Here is a 17,726-nt window from a genome sequence, read left to right as displayed (position 1 = left end):
TCAAACGAATGTTACTTTATAAGAGCATGTGGAGTACATAATTAACATAGCAATCTACATAACAATTAACACGGTTAGCGCTACCTTATTAACGTATTTATGTTAAACTGTTAATAATGTAATAATTTTAGTAGTAGTTAAATAAACAGTCAATGGAACAAGTACACTGTATATTAATATAAATATTTATTTTTAATTTAAAATATTTAAAAAAATATAATGGTGCGTGTTTTCGATTTTGAATTGTAAAATCTGGTATTTTCAATGAATTAAGGCAAGTAGAGGTACATTTTGATTTGATTGCATGAAATAAGTAAAAAATATTTTCATAAAAATGCTTTAATCTTGTACCATCCACAATGTGAAATAAATTGTATTATTCACATGTGGAAATAAATTCCAATGTTTACCTCTATTTACCATTACTTTATCAACAGTTGCATAATTAGTTCTTAACAATACTTTTGTATTAAAAAAGTTTAAGCATCAATAATATAATTAGGATGTACAACAAGCAAAGGATCATTTTCTTCGTCTTTTTCATCCCTTGTGGTTAAAGGTATTATAATTTGATCCTGAAATACAATCAACAAAAGAAATTAAAAAATGAATCATTAATAATAAAATTCGAATAATTTTAAATAACTACTTTTTTACGTACATGATATGTTAACCTATCAATAATCTTTTCAATAAAATTTTTTCTTTCCAACAACTCTTCTTCTGAATCTATTTGATCCTGTATTTGATCAAGATACCATGCCACCAGTTCCGATTTCCTTAATCCACCTTTAGTGTCCCCTGCAGAATAGAGAAAATTAGAAAATAAATATTTATATAAATAATAATTTCAGACACAATATACCTGTAGCAACAGTTTCACTTTCAGCACGAGTTTCTTCATTTCTCATGTACAACACTAACATATTAGATAAATTTTTATACTCTTCAAAGGACATTGTTAGTTTCTTCTTGTGTTCTATAAATATAATGTAAAGAAAAAAAGACGGATGTATAAGACTAACTACTACACATAGACATTCACATAGACATTTTAGTGTATATAAGTGATATAATTTACGTGTAGGAGTTTCTGCTTCCGTATCGTGATCCAATGCGTTGAGAGCCTCCATGATAGGTGGAGCATCGTTCATATCGACATCCATTCCATCATCTTCGGCTTTTTCTAAATCTATATCCGGTTGTTCTACGGTAACGATACTTTTACTTAATAAACGTTTTGCTTCCGAAACATGTTTTATAGTAACTTCATCTGAGCATTCTAATTTAGCCATGGCTTCTGATAATCTAATAAGGCTTTCTAATTTTCTAACGGTAACTCTCCATTTGCCGGAGCCACCACCAGTTTTTTGTCTAAGCGTAGTGTAACTATCAACTAAAGATTCCGCCGCTTCCTAAAATTGAGAAAGGAAATTAATCCAAATAATTCAAATAATGAATTTATATTTAAAACGGTATAACAATACCTGATTTAACATAGGTTTAAAATGTTTGGCAAAATTAATATATCTAGCGATCTCTGATTGCGAATATACTGTATCAAAACCTTGCCAATTATCGCAATGTAAATCAATAATTCTTTTAGCGATTGCATTATCAACAATTTCATTGCATTCATCAACTATAATAAAGAATAAGTCAAATCTGGACATAATTGGAGCCGTTAATTGAACATTTTGTTGTAATGACTTTTTCCTATCATACCGTCCACCAACGGGATTTGCTGCCGCTAATATCGATGTTCGGGCATTCAAAGTTGCTCTTACACCAGCCTAAAAATATATATATTTTATTAATGCTAATATGCATATACTAGAAAAGTTTAATATCAATTATCATTCGACATCAACAAACCTTAGCTAGTGAAATAGTTTGTTGCTCCATGGCTTCGTGTATAGCCACTTGGTCCCTAATATCCATTTTATCAAATTCATCGATACAACAAATACCTTGATCAGCAAGCATCAAAGCACCAGCTTCAATAACAAAATCAGGCGACTCTTCGTCTCTTACTACAGCAGCAGTTAATCCAGCTGCGGAAGACGCCTTTCCCGAAGTGTAAATCGATCTTGGTGTGATGTCAGCAACGCTTTTTAGAAATTGAGATTTCGCTGTACTAGGATCACCAACAAGACAACAGTTTATATCTCCTCGTAACGAGGTACCCTCTAACGTTGTTTTGGGCACACCACCAAACAACATTAGAGTAATTCCTTTTTTAACTTCATCGTTACCGTGTATAGCGGAAAATAAACTTTGTACAAGATTTTCATATAGATTTTTATCACGACTCATTTCATATATACGATTCCATTCTGCTTCTGACATTCGCTTTTTCATCATTTCTTGAGAAATTTCTTCCATATTTGTTTCGGTACCACCAAACTAGAAAAATATTAATCATATAAAATATTTGTACATATATATACGCATTACTATATTATTATATGTAATGTACATGTATATGTACACATGGCACAATATGTAACTAATTTGTTATACCCTAAAACTTGTTGGAGTAACACTGCAAGCTAGAAATGCTGTTTTATACGTTAATTCACGTGTTCCTAGAGCTTTCAATCCTGTTATTCCTTCTCCTTGTTCAGTAGGTTTTCGACGTGCTGCTTTAAGATCAGCTTTTGCACCACTAAGTGAAAGAACCGATACATCCGGTACTACTATCATAGTTCCTGTAAAGTCGTACCTAGAAATGTACAAATAAGATTTATTAGAACTTAGAAAAAGTGAACGAAGCTATATAACTAATTTTAATATAATATTATATAGGTATGTAATAAAATACCTGTCACCAGGTTGAATAGTTTCTACAGCTTCTGCTCGTAAAATAACTTCAAGCGAGCGTGGAATGCAGCCTCTAGGAAGTTCTGCTTGTGTCTCTTGTACTCTGATTTTTTGGAAATCAACAAATATGGAATTATCTACGTCTAGCAGGAAACGCCTCCTATTATTACATACTGGATTATGACAAATTGTTGGATTGCAGAACTGTAAATAATTACCCAAATTGCAATAATTTCATTACAAACATATTCATATCAATGAGGTCATCTGCATTATACCTTAAATTGTTGTTCTACATTTTTTATTACAGCATTACAGTCCATACAAAGAAATGTACCTAGCACCAACTCTGGATGAACAGGATGTGTTCTTATTACTTGACCAGATATACGTATTAATGTACCAAGTTTCGAGGCATTTAGTTCTCTTAATTTTTGTCGTATCGGAACTTCCACAAAACTCACATAACATTCCTTTTCCTTCCTCAAATCTGCAACATCCTTGACATAATTACAGACTGCTTGGCATAGGTATGGATAAACTCTATAACAAAAGATTACAATTTATTAAATAAAAACAAACGATTAAACTAGTGTCGTGACAAAAAGAACATGCTAAAATATCTCACCTAAAATATTCTTCAACAATGGTTGTTGACAACACTTGATTATATTCATCCACATCGTCAAAAGTCACTTCTAACGTACTATGTTCTGGACTTACAAGTTCTTTGGCTGGTTCAAGGTATTTTACAGTTCCATGTTCCTTAAAGCTAATTAATAAAATAAGAAAATATGATTTAAAAGACAAGTTTGAGGTATCGACTGTCTTTAAATGAAATGTAAAAATTTTACTCTTCTAAAAAGTCCTGGAACAGCTTTTGACATTTGATCCCAACTTCATCAGGTACACGTGAGCGAATATTTTGCGTATCTCCCACATCCATTCTTCGAAATAATTAATAATTACTTATCACAACAATATTTTGGCGCGGCGTTCAGTAATGAAACAACGCGCGAGAACAGCTTGGCGGGAATTAAGTTTAGGCGCGTTTTCAAAATTGGCATCCCTTGCGTGCAATAAGAAATATAAAAATAAACGAAAATAAATTTTATTCTTTTGTACAATGTTCACATGTCCAATATATTAATATATAAAGAATATTATTCTAATCTTAATTATATATTTCTGATAATGAACAGATACAAAATTGCCAAAGTTAACGAATAAAATACCTATTACTGCCATGACTCCCTTCGATTTTTAGAATTTTCCCTAGCAAAATTACCGACACGAAGAGTTGGAACCGTCATACAGCGCCCTCTATGATACCATGAGAATAAACAATGTTCCTATACTCTGTGCTCCTACATCGCTTAACGAGTATCTTCAGGTTTCTTTCATCTTTTTCGTTCTATTATAATGTCGTTATGTTATTATTATTTTTACGCATTATGACTGTAATGACAAATAATATTTTGTTCTGTTGTCACTGTATAAATAATGAAAAAACTGAATATTCTTTGTAATACCGAAAAAATATCTTTAATTAAAGGTATGATATAATAACGTTACATCATATACAATAAGAATGAATAGAACATATCATTCATTACTTTTTGATACTCTGTACGTAGTACGTATACCTTATTGAGAAAAAAGAATTCTGTACAACAAAAATATAGTGTAAAGGTATAAAATTTGTAATACCTAGGATTTCTCAGATGTCGATGTATCCACCAGTAGTGGATATATATGTATCCACCTTTGCATATATATGTAATATCTCTCACAAAAAATATTGTCTGATATTGTATATACACACAATGGCTGGGCATGATTCAAAAGATCGCGTGCAGAATCGTAATGAAGGGCAATTAGAGATTTCACCACATAAAAAAAGAGGAGAAAGTCGAAAAATCTTTTAGTATGTAAATAGATACGTACTTACACGGTGTATACATTTCCTGCGACGGACAAGACTTCGCTCTTAAGGCAGGTGGTGCTGTAGGATATAAAAAGCACTCTCAGTGCGTACAGCCGTTTTAGTTCCTTCAAAAACCCTCCAGAATGTTAGTCAGTGTCGCAGATATTCTTGCTTTTTACTTGGTAAAATTGTACTCTTTTTTTCATACTCTTTCAATTTGGTAAAACTTTATGTAACTTTAATATCGTTCACGTCTCGAGGAAGATCATCGGATCAGATCGTTTATATACAATAAAATCAATACCGAAACGATAGGTTAGAAATTGATATTTAATTAACTTGATAACAGTTACAAACGTAATATACACGTCAAGTTCGGAATAAGTGAATTAATTGCCTACTAATATTTCATTTACTTTTTATATTAAATAGATTTATATTTTATGTTTGTTTCTAAAACGCGCCTGACAAAATGTAATTTTTAAACGATAACATTAAAGTTGCGACAAACATTAACTTTCATCGGTTTAATTCGCTATTCAAACACGAACACGGTGACGGTACTATTTCGAAAAATGTAGAGACGTAAAAAGTGGCATGATAATAATTGAATGAAAACTGTTGAATTCAGGTAACGCTTGCCTGTTCAACCAGTGGTGCATTGACAACAGAAGTATCTCGGGATATCCAACCAGTAACAAATTTACAGCCACCAGCCTTTAGTTATCTTCCAAGTACGAACGTTGTGTTTCCAAAACTTTCTCAACATGTTGTTTTCGCCAAACAAGCTTTGGACAATGGGTTAGAAGATGTCGGGGCTCCAGGTAGAGGTTTTACCGAAAGACAAATACAGGCTGGGTATTCATACCTGAAACCTCTATTGATCGATCTCAAGTTACCATTCAAAGATCAGACGATGAAATCAATCAATGATAAGCAAAGGTAAGAATACACTTTTGAAGTGTACAATTTAAAAGCGTATCTAGTGTTCTACCGTTATAATAAACTTGCTATTCCTTTCGTTAGACTCGTTCGTAATTATTTGCAATATCGAAATTGTCGGAGAGACGTTCTCGTTTGTTTAATATTCGATCGTGGTTCATTTAGTTTTCGTTTGTTCGCTTTCTACTAGGTAATTACAAGGAAAAGATAGATAAAATGATAATTAAAATGATAATCTGTAGAAATGAAACGGATATTTAAAATTCACGTGGATATCTACGCAGGAGGTCAAACGAACGTTTGTACAATTAATAATTTGTATTTCGTGATTTTTACGGAATCGAGGAATCGAAGGGAAAATTACAGTTGAAAGCGGATTCTGTCACGAATAGAACCTGTCACTGTTAAATTAGGACCATAAGCCGCGCCACGAGTGTAACTCGATATTAGAACGCAAGGGGTTGATATTATCATAAATCACTGGTGATAATCGAGATACGCCCTATGTCGACCCTCGATAACGCGTCGAATATTTGCATTTTAAGATCAACGAACGAAGAGGGAAGTTCTGGAACAAAAGCGATAACGAGGGCAGGTAAATCATCGAGGTCAAGCAACGGAACAAGGCTGCTGGCCGAGGTCGAATATCATCCGCACGTTCCACGGCGATCGTCGTATCAAGTTGTAGAAAAACTCGACGAGTACTTAACGGACGATTCGGATCATGCAGGATTGCCCTATCGTGGGAAGGCTCAGACAACGAATCCCCATCGTAATTCGCAAGACATAACGACGGCCATCAAAACCCTCGATCACTTCCTGAGCGGGGTTCTGAACGACGATGGTTACAACAGCCAGCTACATCCACCGCCCAATCCTGTTTTAGCCCTTGTCCTGTCTCGATACGGGCGATACGTGTCCGGAGCACGAAACCCTCGCGTGTACGCGCACATGGCCGTAAACAATATACACAACAACAAACCTTTTGGTAGTTATAAGTTGGAACGCGAAGAGCTGCCCACCTACGCTCGAAGATAATGCAGATAAACATTTTCCTCTCGCTTAGGAAAAATTCTTACCTGTTGGACCTTTAGATCATCTCGTAGACGTTTTATTGTTAGTACTTGTGTGACATAGGAACGCGCGAGAATTGTTCGAAAGCGGAAAAGAAATATGAAGAAGAGATAGTGGAATTATGGAGAACGAATGCGGAAAAAACGAAAAATGTCGATAAGCATGGAAATATTATCGGAATAAAAAATTCTTTATCGAGAATCTTTTATCTGAAAATCTGAATAGGAACTACCTAATAAATAATTTTGATTTATTCGTTACCTTCATATTCGGCATTGGAAATAACTTTCGCTCGGCAGCGGAGTCCGGTAATGTACATATAAACGGCAGTGAAGTTAATTAATAGTTTACACGTCGTTAACGGCACGTTTAATCGCAAATACCGCACATTGCCCAACTCGGTATAATTTTCAATTCATAGATTCAATTTTACTTGAATTAATCTGCTTTCATTCATTGATACCGCTTAAACCACAGACACCAAGTTGAACTAAATCGAAGTCGCGAAGTTCGCCCTTCGTTGATATCACGCTGATTAATTATCCAAACGACACTTCGGATACCGGTATTAAAGAAAACTTTAGAGCACTTCCTTCATAGCTCATTCTAAATTTAATCAATATCATGCGGATTTACCCTTGAATCTAGCGGCAATCGGGCTTGGCGCGAAGTTAATTGGAGTAGTTCGAGAAGCCGCTCGAGAAACCCCGATTAAGCACTAAACTACTCTCATTACACCTTCCTGTCTCTCCGGAAACCTCTCTAGATACTACTAACTTGATTTCATTGATGAAAGCCATGTACCAGTCTAGACCACTATTGCTCTTGTTCGGAATACGTCCATCAGATAGGTACATGCTAATAAACCTTTTTGGTCTCGTGCACCCCATGTTACTTCGAGTAAGAACTTGTCGTTCGATCGACAAAAATTTTACGACGATCATTACATGAGAAGATCGGAGGAAACATGGTATAAGAGAGGAAATATATAATTTGGAAAGTAAAATTTTAATAGAAAATCCGTGTGTTTCCAAATATTAACGCAGCTTATTACATCTGATATAATTTTTACCTGTTTAAAATGTCTAAAACTCGTATTAATGCTCAGCGGAATACGTATTTAAATAAGATTTATCGAACGAAATGTTTCTTTAAAGTAAATAATTATTAAATCGAATATTCGATTAAATTCTATTAACATCGCAATTTAAAATTCAATCAATCGAAACCCTATTTGAATTTCTCCATAATATCAAGCGTACCTTTACGTATATAGGATTTGCACTTGTAAACAAGTCGGAGATTTATTATAAAATTATAATAACTCTAATAACGAGAGATTTACACATCTATAAAATTATTACGTATCATATATATTTTAATGGATCATTTTCCGCGAAAAAGATATTTTACTAAGCACATCGATCTCTATCGCATTCTGACCACGGTTCTCGCGAGTATATACACATTGAGGAATTTGAATCGGGGTGCGTATAAATAAATACATCATAAACATTGCAGTTACGGACATTTTCAGAGATCGTTTAATTTTCCTATCTTCGGTATACTTGTTGCGGGATCATAAAACGAACGACGAGGGCTTAAGTGGTGCTTGATTGCCGTCCGTCCGCTAGGAAACCAGATTGTCTGAAAATTGTATTTTCAGGATGGCAGTTTCCATTAGCTTCTTCGAGCTTTACCAAAGGAGATCGGTTGGCAGTAATAGCTTTACTAATAGAGCATCCAGGTACTTGGAGACTCTTATAATTAGCCGATATGTTCGAGCCAATACGTTCTCCTTTTTGATCCTTCCAAGTTCGCGCTTTTAAATAAGTTGTTTATACGTATTCGTTTCGCATTTTTAATATCGAGCGAAATATACACATTTTTAATATCGATAGAGTGTCACACGTAAATAATTACTTATTCCTCTTGCTTCGTGTAAAAACGTGACAAATTTTTCGGGCGAAATTAGCTTTCTTTATGACAGGTGTGATATTCGAGAATGGAAGATTAGACAAGGTCATGAAAGTATTGAAACATTTTGAAATTTCAGTGGCATTCGGCCATCGTTGTTATTATTATATCGGAAAATTTTGAAACAAACCTAAAAATGTACGTAGAAGCTACGAGACATTTAGCGCAAGTACAGATTTTGCACAGATCACAAAACTATTTAAATACTTTTGCGAATCGTCTGGTTAATTCTACAGTAGCATCGCGACGAACGAGATAATATTGTTACTTTATCTTGTCCTTTTTATTTCATTTTCGCATTGTTCGAATTTCCAACCTTTTTATTCCTTCTCTTCGCTATTTTCCCTTTACAATTTCAAAGGGAAGCGTTTTGTATAGAACGAGTAGACTCGATGAACTTTCTCGTATCGCATATTGCGTATTGTGCGAGAGTTGTACGGAGATTTCAAAAGAAATATTACACCGATGCTAAAGAAAAACGTGGATTTACGGGCTCGGCGGAAATGTCGGAATTTACGTTTGCGTAGGATAACAGGGGAAAAACAGGTAATCTTTTGCGTTTTGGCAAATATCGTACACGGTCCAAATTTTCCCTCGTTCTTTCTCTTTTCCCCTGCTCTTTTCTTTTATTCGCAAGAGCAACTACATCAGAATGTAGGACAAACGAAATGGCTTGTTCGTCATTATTTTCAGTCGTGATGCGCGAATTTCTTTGCATTTCTTTCCGTTCTGGTAATCTTTGGAATTTTTTCGAGACCCTTCAAAGGTTGGCAAGCACGGCTGAAACTGCGGGGTGCTCGGTCTAACATGAACCGCAGTTCAGTCGAACCGCAATAAAAAGCAGCGAGCTTGTAGGAATAAAATATGAGAAATACGTTGAGATCTTTTCTCCGTGACGGGGTAGGAAGAAAACGAGATGAAGGCGCAAGATGGAGGCTCGGAAAAAGAGGAGACCGCATTAACGCGATGTTTTGCAGCGGAACGCGAGATGGCAAAGAACGATATTATTAAACGCTATCTTCTTTCATGTTTCATGCTACGCTATCGATACATTTTTTTACTTGTTTTTATTTTCTTTTCTTTGACAACCTTTCGGTCTAATTTTAAAAATTGCGTTACTACTGTCAAAGGCTTCCATTCCGGCAGTTTATTTTTTAAGCATTATCTTTAGGTATAAGTTTCACGGAAAGCTAAATGAAAAATATCGCAATATTAGTTGTAAGACATAAAATATTATTTAGAGTGGAATCTTCAAATTTTTGTTGATCAGATACTTTTTCTAAAATATAGGACCACTGTGGATAAGTTGAATTTGATTTAAATATTTTGGAGAAAAATATCTATGTCATTCGAGAACTGTTTGCTTCCAAAATTTCCTGCAGGTAAAATAAGTACAAAAAATTACTACGCACTACAGAATCCTTTCATCCGACAAACGTCGAAGGAAACCCATTTGGGAATAAGAACGACCCGGAATCCACAAACCTTTTTCTGCCACTAAGGCTCTGTCAATATTTTCATTTTCTACACTTTCTCCGTGTAATTTTAAACGGACATTGGTCAGAATTTGTTCAAACGAATCACATTTTCCGAAGGAAGTAAAGAGATGAAAATCTGGCATGAATCAAACATCTAGCTTTCTCTGCCAAACATTAAGTATACAATTATAGATAGAATATTTTTGAAATTATCGAAATGATTTATTACTTCTCGCTCGTGTATGGAGTACTCTAATATTAATTAGACTGATTTAGTAATTACGATGCATATCTGTACAAATTAATTGGAATCCTGATATAAATTTAAAAAGTGTAGAAGTATTTATTGTAATATTTGATTATGTCCAGCCAAGTATCACAGTAAGATATATAGTCCTAGGTTTTGATGGTGGAAATCGGTAGATGGAAAATGGTAGAAACACACGTTGCAATTAGTTGCTTTGCTTTGAACTAGCTGGTGATTTCTATGTCTACAGTTAAATGTTAAATGATTCGTTCGAAAACAGGTTTTACGTCTTAGGTACTGGATTATCCTGTATCGTAGGCGTCGCGCATTCTAGTATCCTGCGACTACGCTCGTAAACATACTACTGATTGAACGGAAGTCGCGATATCGTGACGTTTTCAAGATTTACGAGCATTTGTACAAAGCGAATCTACTTAATGTCATATTGTTCATCGCTGAAACTGAATCCGTTGATATGTTGGTATCTACTCGAACGACTTGACTAAAACCTTAACGCGTGCTTTCAAGCAAATCTTTAAACTTTGATAAATTTGTAAATCGTATCAATTTATTGTTCGATATTATATGTAATATCGTGTAATAATATCTATTCCTTCGGTTTAGGAAAGTTTACACACGAGCAATGTTTAGCGTAAACAATCGTTATATGTATTACAATATTATCTATTGACTAGAATTTCATATTAATTGACATAATTAACCAGTGTTGCTTTGCAAACGAACACCATTAGTAGTCGATACAGTAATCGACGGTAGTAATAGCGTAACAACATGATTTATGTAATATAATAATACTATTATATTGTTATACGAATAAATAATCAATCTTGCGAATGTAATGTGACGCAATTTCTTGGTCCCCGATATGTCACGTTATATTTCGTAAACAATATAGAGAAACAATTTAAACGAATAACGAAGAAATATACATCGATATTAATCCACTGTAAAATACAATAAATACCAAGTACTTTCTTTGGCGCTTCTTGTCATGAAAAGAAATGTTCTCAAATATTCGAGACACTTGACGCGATTCATGAATGAATAGTTTCAATCAACGTACAGGCACCTGAGCCGATATCATTTGGTGGGAAAAATAGTATCCATTGAAATTTTGATTGGTTAACATCGATACTCTTTGATTCACGAAGCTCAGGGGAGCGAGCGTCGATTTGTTTTTGGTGTCGCGCGTTTTGTTTTCCCGGGCTTGTCCATTAACTTCCATATCAACGCAGAACACGATTATCCGCATCCGGTGATCTGTCTCTATCCGGCGATCCATGTCAGCTTCAAAATGTCAGTAAACGCATTCGCGCAGAGAAAAGATATTGTTTCATCTGCAAAAAAAAAAATGTTATTCAAAATACTTTGTTGGATCACTAACAACAGGAACGTGAATGGACGTGTTAAACTCTTCAGGTTTTTGACGGACCATAACGATGTATGGAAAATTCCTAAACATAAAATAGTTATGAGGTATACGTTCCTACGTAGTAAACAAAATATTGCAAGCGAATTAACGAAAAGTTGTTAAAAATAATTAAAAATCATCACGTAATATTTTCTAAACTCTACGTAACACGTATTTTTCTACAGCACGAAGCTATATTGTTTCTCGTATGTCAACTTAAATTTCACATATAAGGAAATGAGACCGTTTTACATATGACGTATGACGATGGCACTTTCGGTATTCTACGGTTGGAAATCGCGAAGCAGTTGGCAATGGAGAATGAAAAGCATCTCGAGATCGCACACGTGACGCGTTCGAGTAGCCACTCGTTTCTAGCCGAGTTCCTTCTCTTCGTTGTATGATTCTAGCTCAATTACAAGCGAGTAAAAGGTGGTACAGTGAAAGCAGCTGGGGTGGTGCGGTTGCGGTGAAGAGGCACCGGTTTCTTCCGCGGTTGGCGCAATTCGAGAGAAAGACGAGAATGGAGGGAAGAGAGCGAGAAAGACCTGGAAGGAAGTGCACGCACCCATGCCACCGTAATTGCCACGGTGTTTATAATTGTTGCACACTCCTTTGCTCTTTGTACGAATGCCTCTTCAACCTTCTGACTCGTAACCCTCCCGGTTGCGGGCCACTCCGCCGTGGACTCTTCAGAAACGTCGTGACGCGGGGCGAGACGAGAAATTAGTCTGCGTTTTCACGGAGCCGACTTAATAGAGAAAGAGAGACCGAGTGGAAGAAAGTGGCCCCGGCATTGTTCTCGCGTGAAATCGGGCTACGATTCTTAAGATGTCTCGCGGTCCAAGGAGCTGCATGCCGTCGTAAACGAGTTTCTACGAGGCTCGCGTTGAAAATTGTCGTCGACAATCGTATGCTGGTCACTTATCGCGTTCTCACAAAATCCGCGAAACAAATGCCCTCGTTAATTCTTTCTTCTGTTTGAAATCCTAGTTCGCGTTTGTTCCTCGAGCACCGTCAAATTACTTCGGTTTAATCTGTCTCAGATCCTTAATAGTTTTCTCATTGGGTTGATAGATTAAATTTTTATTACAGCCATAAATTTGAGCCATGTTGTTTTTCACGGGTACCTAGCTGCAACGAATGGAAGCTTACACTCGAGAAATTGATGTAATTTCAATTACGATACGTGTGTTATTAACGCAATTACTTCGTCGCATCGTTATTCGAATTTCGCGAGTTAATTTCGACAAGGGCGTTGGAATTCTAGACTCAAAGGTGCATAAACTCGGATATAATCGTTTTGCGTGCCAACACGTAAGCACGATGTTCTTATCAATCGAATGCGAGGAGACGACATCGATCGATCGCGATGTTATGGCTTTGTAGGGAAGGCGCTGGAACGCTGGAAGGCAAACGTCGTCGCTAATTTATTCGTGGAAGCACCAAGAGCGCCGACACCCTCTCCAAATTTCCTCTTCCGACGTACGCGATTCGATCATGTCGGCCTACGTTATTTTGCCGTCGGAACACAGCACAGGAACCACTTATATTTGTGTTTATTACGTCGAGATGTGACGTCATTTCCTGAGGGAAGGAGGACGGAATAACCTCATCACCGTATCCCACAGACTCGGCGGCAGTGATTCCCCCTTTGAATGAAGCCAAGTGGTTCGTGCCTCTCTCTTTCCCTCTCGGCCTTCAGCTGCTTCCTTGCCTTACAGTCCGTATTCTTTCGTTCTTTTCACTTTCTTCTCTAGTCTCTTACTTTTCGCGCCTTTATGCAAAAATGTCGCTGGAATTTGTCGCATTTTGCTCTATCGTCTGAAAGAATTCGTAATTCAATTTTAGAAAGGTAATTTCCAGAAATTACCTATTTCGTGATTCTTATCGTAGTACGTGCGATAGAACTTTGCATCGAAATGAAAGATATTTCAGAAATAAATTATCGTCGTTAGATGTATTATGTTTCCACGAGATAGTAATTTACTAATACGATATTTGTTCCCTATATGCGTTATTTTCACAACGAACGTCAGAGTAAATACATCCACAGATGCTTGGTCCACAGTTTTTATTGCTCAACTGCGGAACGCTTCAAACATTTAATTTAACCAGAGGTGTTTAATTCAATCTTTCTCCGCTACGAAATTAAACAACGCCTGTTTCGTCGAAATTGATCAACTGACTACCATATTGGAAAAAATTGCTCCACTTCGATTAGTACGTATTTTTCTCCTAGGCTGATACAAACAATTTAATTTTATTTGCGTGAAAATGTTCAAATAAAATATCTTTCTACCTCCAATACCTAGTCGCGTAATCAATCGAAGTAAGAAGGCAATCATCTTGCAATTTTCGTATTGGAATTGACTTAAATTTGAGACTAACGATCGATTCATTTAGGATTCGACAGTCTGTTATTGCCGGATGGAAGGTAAAATGAAATACTCATAACATTCGTGCATGAATAGCCGTAACATAGGCGTACACAGACAGTTAACTTGATATTCGTCTGACAGGTCAGTCCTTCCCTTTAACCAACTATACCAACCTAGCTATTTGGCTAGCGGACCTCTACCCTCGGCGATAGCGCTATTTAGCGTCCCAGTGGCGCAAGTGCAAAGTGTCGTGCCATTACAGGGTGGCAGACGCGGCGCTCCATTAAGCAACGTACGTTTCGCGTGGCCGTATAGAGACGTGTGCCGTAGTAGGATGGCCGTGAAACGAATAGAAGGATACCTACCAAGGGAGTATGGGTCGAAGCGTGCAGGAATAGCTGCATTTCGGGCGAAACACGCCTTTAATTAAACCGAAAGGGGGACGTGTATTGTCATTTTCAAGCCAGACTACGACGTATCCAGTGCGTGGTACTTGGCTGGCCAGTTTACCGGAGACTCTCCTATGGTAGTACGTGCACTCTCGCGAAAATTTGCGCCATTTCGTTTCATTCGCGAAACTCTGGCCGACAGGGACGAGGCAAAACCCATCTAACGAGATCTTCTGCTCGAATTCTCCAGAGGGAGCCGAACAGTTCCTTCTCTCTCTCTTTTACCACGCTACATATCTATCTGTCCCTTCGTTCCTGTATCCTTTTTTATGTAATCGATGGCATTTGATCGAACCGTTCATAGCCGCCAACGTTTTTTCGGTTTATCTTCTCGAAATTCCTTTCATCTACGAAAATTCGATATTCCTCTGTACGTTGGTACACACGGAAAAGATTATTTCATAATGTTTCGCATTTATTTAAGCATAGAGAAACTGTATCGTTGTAAATTATAAATAACTAGATATATGTTTTATCAAGAGGTGGGTAAAGAATTTGATTTAAATTTATAAATGCTTTCGTACCTTTTTATTTTTAATGTCTTTAATTAGCATGTTTAAACAGGGCACGGAATTCTTAACTCTTAACAAAATTTATCGAACAGCATAAAATTTTACGATTAAGTCAAATGTATAGTCTATGATTCGCACAACGTTGCAGAGAATTTAAAAAATATAATAAAAGTTTGTATTTTTATTCGAACGTCGATATTCGGTGCTATTCGCTTTATTTCGTAATTTCGAAAGCAAACAACTGTACATTCACAATGCAAAGTTATCGAACAGTGCATTGTAAAATCATACAGATCGTATGCAGAAAATTTGATTTTGCACAAAAGGTCTTCCACTGCTTTTGCCGGCATTTTAATGGCAGCATCGGCATTGTTCGTCACTTTTAGAGGGGGATTCCCCGCGCGTACATACATATGTATAATCTTGGATGCGTGATGAAGACGTATACTTACAAAAGCAAGACTTCCTGGCCGAAATGCAGAACACAATTGAAAGTGATTGCAAGAAACGAATGAAACGATGATCTTGATTGCTTCATTAGAGTTCTATACAAAGCCTATTGATCTTTTTCTCGGTATTAAATACGATGATTTTGATTCTATAATTTCTATTTTAGAATTTCGGCTTGATCGTGAAACGAATCAGGAAGCGAAATTTGTTTGTAAGAAATTGGTTAGCTTTTTTTTTTAATTTAAAAAAAAGCTTCTAAAAGAAGATCCTACGACGCAGAGGTAAAGGGGGAAAATTCATTTAATCCTTCAGTTATAATAAGATATACATCGTATGTATGTATGAAAGAGATAAAATAAATAAAAGAGTTAGAAATATTTCCCAAGGAAAACGTCGAGTATTAGCATTGATTCTATTCCCGTAAATTTTAAACCTTTTAACACTTTCGAAAGTTGTAATATCGTACAATTGGATTAACGTTCGTTAAAAACTGTAATAAGTACAGTGCTGGAGCGAAAATGTATGGAATGGGAAGCAGAGCTTTAGCGATATAGCAGTATATACTTGCGAGGTAAAGTTACATTAGGGTGGTACATGTGAAATGTCGTTTTCCCAAACTTTGTAGTTAGCGCGCAGATAACATGCCATAAATTTTGTCCAATATTTAATCGTTAGAAACGATACTAGAGAGAAAGAAAAATGAAGAAATGGGGGAACGTTTCTATCGCGAAAGGTATTTAATATTAATAAAATTGTTGTAACTTTATTATCGAAGTTTACGAATTATCGGGGTATTAATGTAACTTTTTTGAAGTTGAGTTTGAAAGCTGTTAAAAGCGTAAAAGCATTTATTATTTACTCCGACTTCAATTTTGGTTGTGTGTTACGTATTTTGCACTTTATGGAAGGGTAGATATCGAATTGAAATTTCCTGCCGGTAAAAATTTTATTCCCACGAATGACGCATTGTTGAAGAATTATGCGAAACTCGTTCGGCTTTACTAAAGTCTTCCCCTGGTGAATCCGATACTTTTTTTCTTCTTTTTTCCTTTTGACAGTCGACTGTCGTCATTAGGACTTTACAAGCTCGACGCGAACTCTCCGAAGGGATACGTGCCGGGAATCGCGACTTTATACGAGCTTCGAGAAGAAAGCTTCTACGATTCTAAAGCGGCCGTTATACATTTTGCGGGGCGGAAAGGTTTCGTGACCTCTTATTCATTGGGAAATCGACGTAGCGTGGGTTGAAAATAAACCTAACCCGAAAGACTTGTAAATCCGTCTTTGCTTGTCGTAAATGTTAATCAATACCCTCTGCTGTTACTGCAAATAACATTCTGACGATCTAGATATTTCAGTCGAGGGTGTGCATCGCCTTGTCCATTTCAAACGAACTCCTTTTTTCAAATTTTACATGTAAAAATGTTCTTCCATTCGAACTCGTGTCTTTCTATTAATTCGATCAAATGAATAAATAATGATAGATCGTTTCAGCCGGCGGTTCATATCGATCCATTTTGTATAGAGTAAATCTTGAAATATCATAATACTTTCTGATACTATTTTTGATCATGAACGTACAAGATAACGAGATCGTCGAGTATCTCTCGAATGGTAGTTATTGGACGTCATGTGTGTCTATAATTATCATAATCGTTACTTTCAACTGATAAAATCGTAGTATTGCGGATGCTCCAATATCCTCGACATTCTTTCAACCTTGAATTTAGCGTTCAGGGCCACAAGCTCGATAGGGATTACAGTTTAACTGTACACTGAATTATATCGACTGTAACGAGTTCGTCGGCGAAAAAGGAAAAGAAGAACAGTTTTACAATGGCCAATCACGGTGCTCACGATTTAATTATGCTAATGCAACGTTAGGCGTCCGGACAGAGCTTGCTCGGGTTTGCAGTACCGCTGGATCGACGTAATTGTCGCTGACTTCTTAATAGCCCGAGCAATTATCCCAACGAAGTACTGGGACTTGAGGGGAAGTTAATTCAGGTCGACGTTGGAATACAATTTCGTCGT

General features: G+C 36.3%; 2 protein-coding genes across 2 annotated transcripts; one reads left to right on the top strand and one right to left on the bottom strand.

The window, feature by feature from the left end:
* Positions 1-235: 235 nt before the first annotated feature.
* Positions 236-3,857, bottom strand: LOC117208891 (DNA replication licensing factor Mcm6). Its single transcript, XM_033450396.1, has 11 exons — positions 3,678-3,857; positions 3,452-3,595; positions 3,102-3,366; positions 2,825-3,027; positions 2,524-2,725; positions 1,876-2,406; positions 1,488-1,793; positions 1,082-1,415; positions 866-979; positions 662-801; positions 236-575 (listed from the first exon to the last, which is right to left on the bottom strand). Exons 1-11 carry the CDS (start codon positions 3,767-3,769, stop codon positions 480-482), a joined length of 2,427 nt encoding a protein of 808 aa, XP_033306287.1. The 5' UTR covers positions 3,770-3,857; the 3' UTR covers positions 236-479.
* Positions 3,858-4,893: 1,036 nt separating this feature from the next.
* Positions 4,894-6,775, top strand: LOC117208883. The gene is made up of 3 exons (XM_033450383.1): positions 4,894-4,932; positions 5,382-5,692; positions 6,238-6,775. Exons 1-3 carry the CDS (start codon positions 4,894-4,896, stop codon positions 6,728-6,730), a joined length of 843 nt encoding a protein of 280 aa, XP_033306274.1. The 3' UTR covers positions 6,731-6,775.
* The last annotated feature ends 10,951 nt before the right edge of the window (positions 6,776-17,726 follow it).

This window comes from Bombus bifarius, unplaced genomic scaffold (assembly GCF_011952205.1).
Source record: "Bombus bifarius isolate JDL3187 unplaced genomic scaffold, Bbif_JDL3187 scf7180000008163, whole genome shotgun sequence".
Classification (NCBI taxonomy): Eukaryota; Metazoa; Arthropoda; class Insecta; order Hymenoptera; family Apidae; genus Bombus; species Bombus bifarius.
This window is presented reverse-complemented; position numbering and strand designations above follow the sequence as displayed.

Coding starts and splice junctions, on each gene's coding strand:
- LOC117208891 (XM_033450396.1), bottom strand. CDS start 3,769: ATGGATGTGGGAGATACGCAAAATATTCGCTCACGTGTACCTGATGAA. Junction 2,726..2,824: donor ACTATTCAACCTGGTGACAG/GTATTTTATTAC, acceptor GTACATTTCTAG/GTACGACTTTACAGGAACTA. Junction 1,794..1,875: donor AAACTATTTCACTAGCTAAG/GTTTGTTGATGT, acceptor ATATATTTTTAG/GCTGGTGTAAGAGCAACTTT.
- LOC117208883 (XM_033450383.1), top strand. CDS start 4,894: ATGTTAGTCAGTGTCGCAGATATTCTTGCTTTTTACTTG. Junction 4,933..5,381: donor ATATTCTTGCTTTTTACTTG/GTAAAATTGTAC, acceptor TGTTGAATTCAG/GTAACGCTTGCCTGTTCAAC. Junction 5,693..6,237: donor TCAATCAATGATAAGCAAAG/GTAAGAATACAC, acceptor TTGCATTTTAAG/ATCAACGAACGAAGAGGGAA.